At 29.2% G+C, this 14,407-nt stretch overlaps 1 protein-coding gene and 1 long non-coding RNA gene across 3 annotated transcripts in view; one reads left to right on the top strand and one right to left on the bottom strand.

Annotated features, from left to right (window-relative positions):
• LOC108685072 (long-chain-fatty-acid--CoA ligase 5) overlaps window positions 1–13,327 on the bottom strand; it is a 44,663-nt gene extending 31,336 nt beyond the window's left edge. The window contains exons 1-2 of one of the 2 annotated variants that reach the window (XM_018189700.1): window positions 13,255–13,327; window positions 12,543–12,688 (exon numbers count right to left, since the gene is read on the bottom strand). In XM_018189700.1, coding sequence (XP_018045189.1) covers window positions 12,543–12,688; window position 13,255 — 147 coding nt within the window. In that variant the 5' untranslated portion in view covers window positions 13,256–13,327. Of the gene's footprint in view, window positions 1–12,542; window positions 12,689–12,761; window positions 12,834–13,254 lie in introns of those variants that run through there. The other variant, XM_018189701.1, reaches the window with a different exon arrangement.
• Window positions 8,923–10,059, top strand: LOC108685074. The gene is made up of 3 exons (XR_001931658.1): window positions 8,923–9,074; window positions 9,334–9,425; window positions 9,879–10,059. It is a non-coding gene; the product is annotated as an uncharacterized LOC108685074 (long non-coding RNA).
• Window positions 13,328–14,407: the final 1,080 nt, after the last annotated feature.

The following is a 14,407-nucleotide window of genomic DNA, read 5'->3' as shown; positions in this document are numbered from 1 at the left end:
TATATATATATATATATATATATATATAAATATTACTTTGAGAGATCTTCCAAATTTCTTACAAAGGAACGCATACCTATCAACATAAAGTATCAATTTTCTTCATTTCTGGATATATTATTAAGTAGAATATATTTCTTCTATTACTCCTATTTTATTACAATTGAATTTAGATATTGCTTTGATAGATCTTTAAAATTTTTACAAAGAAACTCGTATCAACATTTAAGTAAATAAAGTATCAACATTTTTCATTAAAAAATTTTTTATTTATTTTTGCTTTGTTTTATTTTATTTTTTTGCTAATAAAAATCGAAGTTTTTCATTGACATAAAGATGTACGGAAGTATTTGAACATCTTGTTCTTGATTTTGGATAATAGATGGTTATTCGATAAAAAATATATTTTTCGAGATACACGTAGTTTTTCAGGGAAATTCAGATTCTGTGGCATAAATTGTACAAAAATATTCCAATTTCTTACATTTTCGTTTGCATATATCACTTGTATATTTGAATTCAAATTTTGTCTATAAACTTTATATGATTTTAACTATGAACGTGTTTGTTTATATTTGTTTTCAAAAGATTATAAATACGAGTAAATCAAGAGCTATATTTCCATCGAACGAAAATAAGATAAGATTACATTTATTTTTCGAGATTAAATTTATATGCAGGTTTATGCACATAAATAACTTTCCAGAATGGTCGTTGATTTATTACTTTTTTGTAACTAAAATCGTAACTTTTTAAACTATTATCTGATTTTTGAGAAAAGTCTATGGCAAGATTTGTGTGCAGTTAGTTAAAGAAGTGTCTCCGAACCTGTCACTAAGTTGTATGTGAAAAGTTTATATTTTCAACATTTTTTTTTCTCTTTTTTCATCGTGAACCTATCGTAGAATTTTGTACTTCAATTTCGATACTTCAACTTCATTATATAAAAAAATTAGATATTTTTATGATAATTCGATTTACTATAGCCATCTTAATTTATCTCTTTTGAACATTGAGATTGATTAAATTATTAAATATAATCTGATATAATATAAATATAATAAAATCCTCTATTGTAAATGCTTTTACCCAAAAGATCTGTTATCAAAATAGAACTGCGTAAATCACAGTAGTATCTAGTTTATATTGACATAGCACGAGATTACCGGCCATCCTCTGTGCGAAGATCCTCAACTTAAATATAGTGCGCCAGCTGAGCGTCGTCGCCCTCGGTTCTCGTCGTCGAAGAGTTTGGATGTTCGCCAGCGCGTACAGTCGGTCGACGCCACGCATCTACACTCGTTTGTGTAGTGTTACTTTTCTTTTCACACATTCTTGTCGTTTTACCGATTCTCATGAGCAGATATTCTCTAGAATGGACTAAAAACTCCGGGATGTTATATCATAGCGAGTTTTTCGAGACACAGCGAAATATGGGTCGAATCTAATGCAGAGAATCTAAGATTCTCAAGTGCTTTATAGGTCACTGATAGTGTCGTTTCACATAACGTGAAACAAAACTTTTGCCGCAGGAGTTTAGAGCGGGTAACATAAAATATTACGCTGCTTTGAAACATATAAACTTAAATATAATATATGGATACCAGTAGTTAGATAAGTATTTCAAAACATTTTGATAAATAATTAAATTGCTAATTTAATTTTCTGTTAAAATAATGTATGTTTTAAGATAAGAAAAATATTTTTTAAATAGTAACTAACTGGTTAGATTTTAATTCGATTATCAATAAATTAAATAAAAGACGATTAAATGAAATCATGTTGTATTGTTGTATGTTCTCAAAAAATTAAAGAAAAAGAGATGTTGATCATTACCTATACGGCACAAAAATTCGCAGCAATATTTCTGCAATATTGCAGTATTATTGCAACATTGCTGGAACATTGCAATGCTGGAACATTGCTGCTGGAGTGATAGGGGAAAGATACGTCAAGTACGAACGATATTAATATCTCTTTACTGTTGATAGATGACAGTTGTTTACAGTGCGCATTTAAACAAGTTATTGTCTTTATGAAATATATAATAAGTTTTCTCGCTTCTTTGTTCAGCCAATTAAAAGTTATGAGTAAAGATATATTGACTATTGATTCAATGCTCTTGATATCTTTTTACCTTGTCTGATGTTTTATTGATGAGTTATTTTATTTTACTTGTCATTTGTGAAGTAGAGTAAATATGTATCTTATAATAATAAAATAAAACAATTAAAAAGCATGAGATTATAGACTGATTTTGTATATTGTGAAATGTGATTTGCTGAGTATAATAACTTTCCCAGTATGCGCGCGCGCGAGCAAAGGAAAAATCTTAATATTCAAAATCTTTATATTTAGATTTTATTTGTAAGTCTAAAAAAAAAAGCTAAAAACAGATCTTATGGTGAAAAAATTTATATCACTTATTGCATTGTTTGTTCAGAAACTAGATGAAGCATGGATTCAATGCGTTTCATGTAATTAGGCACATTTCGAATATACAGATCAAGAAAACATTGATTTTTATAAATATAACTATTATATTTATGTACAAACTTGTTTCATATTATAAAAAAGGCATTTCTTATTTGATTATTTAAAATATTTATTATGAAAACGTATGTTTTTTTATAATAATTTACACAGAATTATGTGTTGTTATTTTCATGTGTATCGTTTTAACGTTTGCATAGTGCTTTTATAGAAATATAATATATACTATTTTATTACATGTTCAGTACTAAAAAATACTTTTTAAGATATATGCAATTTTTTAAATAATTCTTTTTTATTTTAACACTTATTTCTTAATATATTTTTTTATGAATATTTTTATACTTTATTATATATTAGATTAATTATATATTAGATATAATAATAGCAGTATATTATTGATTTTCAATTCCTTCCAATTTTGAGAAAACTTCAGATATTCAATATGCGCATTTCTATGTATTGTAGAGATAATATTGCTGGAATGGTATGTGTTGCATAGATGTCAGTAATTATTCACTTTCAAATAGATTTAGTAAAGATATTATTTAAATATTTCAAAATCAACAAACATGGTCTATTAATTATTTTAAGATTTAAACTTTGTATCATCTTTCATCTTTCTTCTTTGAATTTCTTGATTATATTCTCTAATTTTTAAATTTTCTTATAATGTTTTGCAATTTGTTAACGAATTCTAGATCTAACAGAATAAAAATATTCTGTTAGATTTAGAAGATGCTTCGAGAAATGGTAAAAAATAAAGTCAAATGTTAATCATTAATAAAGTCTCCAAAAATTCAACGAACTAATAATTTTAAATAGAATATCTATCTATCTATTGTATATAATGAGTCTATGTTGTCGGGGCAAAACTGATTATGTTGTTCACAATTTACTTTACATATAAACTTTCAAACGTTTCGATTCTCAGAATCTCCTCAGTGAACAAATGACTTACAAATTCACATAAGCTTCTATACTAAAGATTTTGTCTTCATTCCTCAGTTAAGTAATTAGATTACATTACAATTGTGATTTTTTGTAATAGAGTATCAAAGTTATAAATTGTAAACAATATAATCAGTTTTGTATCAACAACGTGTTAGATTTATTGTCCTTAGATACTCAAATGTTAATCATTTGAAAAGTAATCAAATCATTTAGAAAAAAGGAAGTAGTTTTATTATATTCTAAAGAAATAATGGAGTCATTAAAACAAAAAATCAGTATCATAATTTATTGCAATCACAAAATTTTATAACTTTTTGAATTTTATCACGGATTTTATAATTTATAATTAAAAAGAATCATTGTCTAAGAGGCTCATAAATATTAATATATTGATTAGAAAAAAGGTCATATTGAGTCCGCTGAAATCAATATTCCTCAGCGAGCACCTAGAGAGAAGCTTATGTAAACTGTCGACGAGGTTGGTTGCGAGCCGATTGGTAAAGTTAATCTGCAAATCTCATTATATCTGTAGTTTGGCTTGGAAAATAACTTTGGGAAAGATATTTTTGACGTTCAATATTTTTGCAAGAAATTCTTACGCCGTATTAGTGTTGATACTTGTGCAACACGCGTTTGTGTACTCATTCTTCACCCAATGAATGAATCGCGGACGCAACACGTTATGGACTAATTCAATGAGCAAAAAAGAAAAAAAAACGGAAAACATCTGATAGCTAGGTATTGTTTTACCTGCTGACAAATTGTATGGCTTCGGGATACGCGCGTATATATATTTTTATATCTTGTCCGTGCGCGCAACTTCAATCCAGTAGATTGCTGCAAAAGGTTTTCTGTCGCTTTCAAATAAAAACCCTGGAATTTAAAAAAAAATGGATATCCGACAATTTCTGTCAAAACAGAAACAAAATCATGGGGAATATGATTTTGTTTCTGTTTTGACAGAAATGAATACTCTCAAATTAATAAAAATAACTTTAAAGGTACAAATAATCAAATTAAAGAATATAAATAAGAAGGCAAACTAACTATACTTGTTATTCGTGCTATATAATATTTATATGTTTATAGTAGACTAACTAATTAAGCAAACATGCATTAAGCATACATGCAGATCTTTTCAGGTCCTCTTTAGTGTAATAAAATTAACGCTATTTTATATTTCGAACTCTTCGCAAAATCGAAATTATATCCAGATTCCTATACTTTGAACATCTTTATTTATCATAATTGAATTTATTCATCCCTTGTGGCGAACGCTAGTGTATTTCAATGAAGTATCAAATGCAACGCCTGAACATTCTAACTCCTAACTCCTAAAATCTTATATGCTATGACTTGGATGTGTAGAATTTTTCATTTTTTGCTTCATTAGAAATAAAAATATATGAATTATCTTCCATGGTTCACTTAATCTAATGACAAGAATTCCTAAAAATAAAGTTTCCTCTAACAAACATCCTTCTTAGTCAATAGTTAACATTAGACAATTTTATCTCATTTCTTTTCAAGTTACTAGATTACTTTATCTTACTTATTACTTTATCGCTTTATGTATATCATTTTGGACATTAATCTTTTATTATAATTTCGTTCAATGTCCAAAATTTCAATATCCCAATTAAAAACAACAAAATAATGGCATTAACTTACAAACAGACACAGAATTCTTGGATAAGACACGTGAACCGATCTTAAAGATGCTTTAATTTTCTTATTTACATAAACAATGTTTTGACATATGACACTCAGCAACGACTTTCAGAAAGACCTTAACGTTTTGCAGTTTAAAATTGACGAGATAGAAGTTTACTTCGATGCTCAAATATGAATAACAATTTTATTGCGAAATTATTTTAATCATTAATTGACTGAATTAATTTTATATCAATGTGTGATGTTTATCGACAATGGTTTGGTGGAAGTGAGATTATATCATTATTGTTAATGATTATATTTAGAATTTATTAATAAACTTTGTAAATCACACTTGAAAGCGCTTAATCACGGTTGCACCATCCAGCTAACTGATTGTGTTTTCACTCTAAGAAATGATAATTGGCCACCTCATATGAATTGCAGATACTAAAATAACGAAAAACATACCACAGCCTTATATGTCTTATGCATCTCATCGTTTACTTAATTACATAGATTCATCTGTATGTACTGAAGATGGCTAAAAAGTTAGTCGAAATATGTATATAAATTACTAATGAAATTAAATATGAAAGATATAACTTAATAACATTGAAATTTATCACGCACATAGTACAGCACTAATTCGCAACAGCCAAATTTATTATAATTATATTTTTTATATCAGGGAATTAAGATTATTCCTAGAAAGTTCCCTCAAATACCCTTCTAGTCAATAGTTATCAGTAATCTATAATAACTTGGAGAGAAATGAGATAAAACTGTTAACTATCGACTAACATAAGAAAAATATTTGTCAGAAGGAACTTTATCTATAGGAATTTTTATCATTAGATTAAGTAAATCTTATCTCTCGTTTTACTTAGATTAAGTAAAACAATTCATATATTTCTACTTCTGATGGAGCCAAAAAATAAAAAAATTCTATACATTCAAGTCATAGCATATAACAAAATTTTAGAAGTTAGGAGTTGGAATGTTCAGTTGGTTGCATTCAATATTTCATGTTGATACTACATTGATATATTGTATATTATCGTTTGTCACAAGGGATTATGGATAAATTCAATTACAAATGAAAATGTTCGAAGTATAGGAATCTCGATCTTGCAAAGAGTTTGAAATGTAAAGTAGTTGCGTTAATTTTATTACACTGAAGAGGACCTGATGTGAAAAATCGAAACATCTGTATGTATGTTTGCTTAATTGTTAGTTTACTATAAACATATAAATATTGTATAGCACGAACAACAAGCGTGGCTCTTTTGTCTTTTTACAATTTGATTATTTGAATTTTATTCATTGGGACCTATTGTTTAACCTTTAAACTTAAATTTAAAGGTACAATATTTAGTTTTCAATTTTAAATACAAAATTTTTTTGTATCAACTTATTATTGTTTAAAATATTTTAAAAATACATGAAATAATTATCGCAATTTTTGGCTAAGAAAAAAGATAGTGTAATAAATAAAAAATATATGCATAATAAACAAAAAAATTAAAGGCAACAAGTTCTAAAAATGAATGAACAAAATATTTGAAAAATATACAATAATGAGTTAGTTTTACATAAAGAGAAAAAATTTAATATAACAGATAAGAAATTAGATGATACTCAATATCAATCTTTTTTTGGATATCTATGACTGGAGAAAATCATGTGTTTTATTTTTAAGATTTCAATTAATCTATATACGGTGTTTTATCTAACCTTAGTATCAGCTCCACCATGTATATTGCATTAAATGCGTGAAGAAGGTATTATTATCCGCTGTAAATATTTAATCGATAGAAATTGTTCAGGGGATATATGTGTATATCAAGTTAAGTGTTCTCAACTAGTTTAGTAATATAACGCGATGTATCAATTCTAATTACTTGCTCTTTTGCAATATTTACGACAGTCGGTTATTGTGCAATAACAATAGTAATTTTTGTACCATTATCTATGAACATTCATGAATTTAAATTAATGTTTAGTGCTCAGTAAAAGATAAGAGTGGCTAATGTATGACTAAATAGATAACAAATAAAACAAGTAAAAGTATTTCCTTAGTTACTGTCTACGAGATATATAACGTGATTTATAAATATCTTATATGTCATTATCGATAATAATAATAATAACAGTAGAATTTCTAAATAATCGAAGATATTCAGTTAATTGATATTTCTAGATAATTAAACGATTACGCTACAATAATAATTTAATGACATTTCTTATCTTCTATTTTGCTTCCCTAATTTTTTAAATTAATAATTCATATCTAAACCTAAAAAAATATTGTGAGAGAATTGTTTGATATTTGTAACTATAATTGAATAATAAAATAGTTATGATTAGGAGCTCCATTTTTATAGTTATAGTTACATATGGATATATATAAATAATTATATTATAATTATGAAAAATTTTACTAAATTATGATAATTCTAAATATTAACATGTATATAGGAAACAAAATATTTTATTTTAATGTTTGCTTTATATTTTCTGATTAGGTTTTAAAATTATATAATATTTATTATACTTTTGAGAAAGATTTAACAATATTTGCTTGTTTAGCACATAACAGATTATCATGTTTCTTCGTAGCGTGTCATTTTTATGCAGATAAATTATGTAAAAGACGAGCGAATGAGATAATAAATATTCTTATGTAAATATTCTTATGTAAATATTCTTATGTAATAAATTATAATGAATATAATTTTCTCATTTGCATAATATATTTATAAAATAGTATTAAGCAATTCAAAAATTACCCGACTATGTAAAAAAAATAAGAAATAATCACAATTAATACTAGAAAAATGCCTATTACGATCGAAGGTGGATTTTCATTTCTTTAAATAATTCAATCTTGAATTATTAATATACACTATATATGTACTTGCATATATTCCATATTGTAGCTTTTAGAACTGCACGCCGAATTGTTTTTCCGCCGAATTGTTTTATAAACGTTTTAAAATTAAAATTACTCTAGTAAGTAGTCGCGAATTAAATTGACAAGCAATTTAATGATTTGATACAATTTAATTTGCGATTACTAGAGTAGTTTTTTTAATTGCATTTATAGTCCGGTCAGTATACATATATATTAAAGCATCGAATAGTTCGATTACATAAATCTAAAAAATAATGTCGAATGCGTTACTTATACACATAATACAAACAATTTAACAATAAATTTAATAAATTTATCCCAAAGTTAGATATTTTATAAAAATAACACGTTATCGTAACGGAAGTAATACGATTTGTTCGTTTTGCAATACTTTTCTTAAAGTAAAATTAAAATAAGATTAAAGTAAGATATCAGATTTAAAATTGTATTATTTAAAAATCAGTACTAAATGTAATAATTAATAAATATTAAAACTGATAAATATGAAAACTCTAAACTAATCTATGTATGTATGTATGTATATATAAATAGGATATGTATATATATATATTTTCTAAATTTCAATAAATATTTATTTGAATAGTACCAATTAAATATTTATTAAATACAATTAAATTTAAATACAATTAAATATTTATTAAATATAAAAATATATTTATTTGATACAAAAAACATTAATTTGATTTAACAGTCACTTTTTTTTATTAAGTAAAATATTTATTTATTATAAGTAAATGTTTAGTTAGCAGTATTCAAATAGATATTTATTTAAATTTAGACTATTTTTTTCTCAGTGTGTGGTGACGTCGCGCCATGCGAATTCGTATCATGGCTTATCGCGCCTCAGGCGTGAATACTTCGTAATTCGCAAATGCTGACGCAGAATGACTATCACTGCACGCAAGACACACATAGTGTGTCTAACTAACTGCTGTGTTTGCGAACTACAAAACGTTTTGCGATTTTTTTATGTAAAAGCACCTTTACTCGACGGCATTGCGGCGGCGCGCAGCGAGAGGAAGGATGCTAAAAGAATGTGAGTAGTGTATACATTGCACATTTCTTTCTGTCATTTAATTTTTCTTTGTAATAAATATGAAAACAGTAGGATATTAGAGTAATTATAAAAATAACGACTGAATTCGTTACCATTAAAATAATTAAAAAAAAAACAACGATAATGGCATTACGTTAATGTTTCAATCCTAATTTGTCCATGTTATTAAATTAGCTATATCGTTCTTCAATTTAAATGATATGCTATCAATAAAATGTTTATATCCGTAATTTTCCAGCAATCAGTGGAGAATAATATGCGCTACAATGATATAGAATCAAAGAATTAAATCAATCAAGTTGTTTTCCTAACTTCTTTCCATCTATTTACGTAAGTTGTTTGTACAGTATAATAAAAACTTACGAATGAAAATCAGTACTGATTCTCATTCGTAAGTTTTTATTATCATATTTCCACGCCAAAGTTCATTCCAAATTATCTTATACTCGTGTCTGAAATAAATATTCATAATTTTAGCATAACGTGAAAAATATTATTTAAAGAATTAGAATTTACATATACAATAGATAAAGTATATAATCAAGATATACAATATAAAAAATCATAAATAGAATTTTGTGAGAATTTGATAAGAATCCAAAATAAGCTTGATATTAACTCATGTGTATCTCTTGCGTGTATCGTTGGTATTCTGATTCCTATAAATGATATTCCTCGCTAAATACATAACACACAGATCGATACCACTCTATTAAACTTCTGAAGGCCACATCGCTCAAATTAAAATATTCTCATTGTCAGCAAAAATATTTTTTGTTTCAGTAAAAACCTCTCGTTTAAATATTGAGACTTTTTAAAAAATCGATCACAAGTTAATGCAATCGATGGCACACGTTCAACACAATTTTAAATCTCTAAATAGGACACAAAACTGAATCTATTCTTTTTAATTTTGTTGTATTAAGCTTTATGCTCGAAACAATATGTTCGGACATATTGTACATCGTAGAAAAGACAAAAAAGAAAGATCTTGCAAGAAGAATAGCTCAAGAGAAAGATTGATTTTGAAATTACTAAATAATTGCATCAGAATTTTATCTGCCAACTGCGGATAAAATGATTTTTAAAAGTTTCTAATAAAATCATGTTTTGTAATCATTCTTAATAAATATTTGTTTTAACTCAAAATATTTATTCGACTTTACGTTTATTTCTACCAATGTAAATTGACTTTAATTTCCGAGTTTAACTTACTGTTTACTTTTTTAGTTCTAATTGTAAGAAAATTTGAATGTGCAATGTCCACTTTTATTTTCTATATTAATAGAAATAAATAATTACATATTTTTCTGTTGATTTTACTTGGCCATATTGGACCCATATGTGGAGATCGAAATAAGAAAAAAGATAACATTTTATTACATTAAAATTATAATATCAAATACTCAATTTGAGTTATTTTTAATCATTTCTATAGAAATTACAACTTTTACTTAATATTACTCATTAATTTTATTAAAATGATGGAGTTAAACAATTTAATTTTTAAGGCCCGATTTCACAATGTATTTTCTTCTTCTTAAAATTTCCCCATGGATTTCCCTATTATTGAATCACAATATCATGCGTATCAGTAAGATAAGGTTTACAGCCTCTTCGGGAGCAGAAGCTCGCTTTATGTTTTTAGATTCATTAGTGGAATTCTACTCTTAGAGTTTAAACACTCGAGGGGAGTTAAACTTACAGTTTAATGTTGAAGCCGAACGATGAAAAATCACGTATGTGGGACGCAGGTGGAATCGAATGGATCAATCGCATTGAGCACTCGGTGCCGCAATATATGATTATCTAAAGATTAAAGGTGAATGAATTCACCTCATCTGTTGGTAACCTTTAATCTTTAGGTAACTGTACTAACTTCACAATACATTGTGGAAATGAGCTTGAGAAATGTATTAAATTTAACAATAATAATAAAAGAGCATATGAAAGTGAAACGCGATAATTTGAACGTATTTAATATTATTTCTTACTAAGTATAAAATTCAACTCTTTTTTGAGTCTTCATCAGCGAGATGCGTTGAACATGAACATGAACAATAAGATAAAGTAACTTCATCTTAAATGGGAGCCACTGGATTGACAGATCCAAAATGAAAGACTCTAAAGTTGATGTTAGAATTCATGATAGGAGAAAGTGCCTTTAAATAATTAGTGCCTTATAATTATTGTTTAATTTTGAGAGTTACAGAGGCATAATTGATTAGTATTAAATTTGATTCAAATTTAGTTGATTATTTACTAAATAATATTTATTAAATTGCATGTTAATATGGACATTGTTTACTTTTCCTTCGAAATTAAACAATTCAACCACAGAAATGAATTTCCATACAGCACAAACTTTCAAGAGCGTTCTAAAAACGCCTAAAGGATATATGCTTATGAATGTTCTAAAGATATTCCCAGGATGTTACTTGAATAAATAAATTGCGCTGGGAAAGCGAATTTACATTTCGATACATGTAAAAGTATAACAAAATGTTATTTAATTCAAGAAAGGATCCCGCTATAATCTTATGGAACTTTTTTTGCTCAAAAGAGCAATGATAAAAAATTGAGCAATTATAAAAAAAGATTCATAAAATTATAGTGAGATCCTTTCTTGAGTTAAGTAACATTTTAAACTTTATGTATCGAAATGTAAATTTATCTCCCAGTATTTAACAAGAAAGAATCCTCGATTGACGCATCGATGTTTCAATTTTTGAGACTCTAATCAGAGTTCGGTCATACAAAACAAAAAGTCCGATATTTTTCTTCAAAATTGTATGAGTAAAGATGTTTTATCTTATTTTTGTAGTGGTGCCAAAAAGAAAAGGATACATTTTATTTCTGCGATTATATGAGAAAAAGATGTTTAAAAATATCTCGCTTTTACTGAAACAAGTTTGATGAAAAATATCGAACCAATCATAGGCTATCACACGGCTAGACTATGGACTTCTTTTATCAACTTCTAGTTAAATTAATCGATGATCACACAACTCGCGTCAATAGCAGTTTAATATATCGAAACATCTCCTCTTGTTTCCTCTTGTGCGCTTAGTTCTCACGTTGGCAATCGTGATGATTGAGTTAACCATCGATTAGCGTTAATCGGAGTTGATGAAAGAAACCCTAAAATTAAAGAGTTTCTATCTAGTGTTGTCAGGTTTATTTAAAACTCTTATTCTCATATATTGTAATTTTCTCAATAATTTAATTGTCATTTCTTTGTATTTTCCTCTCAAACAGTCTCCCAAAAATTCTCTTAAACTTTACCTCCAAAAAGTCTCTCAGAAAGAAAAAGCCTCCAAATTTAGAAGAAAATCGCTTAACCTAACAACAGCGATAACAATAAATAAAATGCTTCGCCTTTGCAGGAAGATAAATTCGATCGTTTGGAGAAAAATCGCAGTACGGTGATATATGTTTGTTTCTTACCGATAGCAGCAACGCCTGAGCGTCGAGAGGAAAGAGCGGTTTCTCAGCCGTCGGTCTGGAAGCCCAGTAAGCCACCCCGGTGACGAAGAGAGCACCGGCCGCGCCACCCAGATACGGCAGGTAGTCTTCGAATTGGGACTGTAACACTTCGTTTAAAATCGTTTAAACGTTCGGAGAAACTGCCAAATTTACATAAGTGAAAAACGCGACAAGTACTACCTGCATAACAGCGGATCTATACGCAGGTAGACGGGATGCGCTAACTGCCGCGAGTCGTCCGACGACTTTGCCCTCAAGCGTTCGACAGGATCGCTCACCACGAGCGATTCGAGTGCGGTCTCGTAATGAAGTGACTTGATTGTTTCTAAAGTTTGGTTCCCATGGTCCTGATTGGACAATAAGTAGCGGATCTCATGCCACTATCTTACAGGCGCCGTTATCGCGTAAACTGTAACCAACTGCGGGCCGCACGATCCCGCGGAAGCGCTCTCGAATGCACCGCGCGGCATAAGGCGAACTTGCGACGGAGTTGCTCCCGTTATCTTTCGCAATAACGAAAATATTAAGTATAATCTCGTACAATAGGAAATGGAAGAAAGCGAGCGTACGAGAGATAAAAGAAGGATGGACGAGTGAGCGTGCGAGAAGATACCGGCGTGTGCGGCCGCATGATCGCTCGGAGTAAAGTCGATAAGCGATAGCGTGTACTCACTGGCGTGGGGAGAAGTAGAATCAGGCCCGCTGAGATTTTTCCGCGCGAGGGAGACGGCGCGGGATCCTCGGCCGAGCGTGCCGCGTTGGTATGACGGGCGCGGAGATTCGAGAGCGAAGGATGGCACACACCAAGGGCGGTCGGCTCGGATGGCCGGAAGTGAGGCTTAGGTCAGGGCCACGGCATGACACTACCTTTTTCCTTCTCCACCGTACTACACAGATCGCTCGCACGCACGGATGCGACGCGGAATGCGGATTGTCCTCACTGCTGTAAACGCGGCGCCATGACGTCACCTCGCGCACTACGGCGCACGGCGAGGACGGCGCGAATCGATGCCGGGCCGGGCGGCCGGACGGGCGCTGCGACGACGGCCACCCTTTTCGTCGTCACCGCGATAGCAGCCACCCCGACGAAAGCGATATAATTCACCACCGCGCGCGGCGCATGCGCAATCGTCTCCGACGCGCCACCGCCGCTGCCGCCGCGACCGAACGCCGGCCGATGAAATTTGCGAGACCCCAACTGTATTACCATATTGACATACGTTATCGTTACCTTTTGTTCGATACCTTGAAAAATGAGGACAGCTTGCGAATAGAATATATGTTCGAGATATACCTATAGGTTATTTTATATACATATATATATCTATAATGATAGTGCTCTGACAAAGATGATAAAAAGGTTGAAAAGATATTGCCATTCGTTGGATATGCTGAATACTATAAGGGGATAATTTATGATACATTGAGAAGTGTATTTGGTATTTATGATTATAATTATGTTGTAAAATAATTATGATTAGAAGTCCTATTTTTATAGTTGTTATTGTTATAAATTTATAGTATTTATAATACTATATATGTATAAGAAAATACTGTACAGTTGTTTTTCAGGGCCGACTATACATATACATATATAATATGTACATATAATAATAGTGTATATATTTTTTATATAGATTAACTAAATTATAACATATAATTACTATTATTAATTAACAATAACATTAACAATGATAAATGAAGTTTTTTACCATAATTATTTTATTGTATTATTAAAATCACACGAATACTAAATATTGTTTTTTTTTATCTTTGTTGAAGTAAACACGAATAAAAAGTACAAGAAATATCCTGAAAAAGAATAA

The sequence above is a fragment of the Atta colombica genome, unplaced genomic scaffold (genome assembly GCF_001594045.1).
Source record: "Atta colombica isolate Treedump-2 unplaced genomic scaffold, Acol1.0 scaffold145, whole genome shotgun sequence".
Taxonomy (NCBI): Eukaryota; Metazoa; Arthropoda; class Insecta; order Hymenoptera; family Formicidae; genus Atta; species Atta colombica.
Note: the sequence above shows the minus strand (reverse complement) of the source record. Positions and strands in the feature narration are given on the sequence as shown.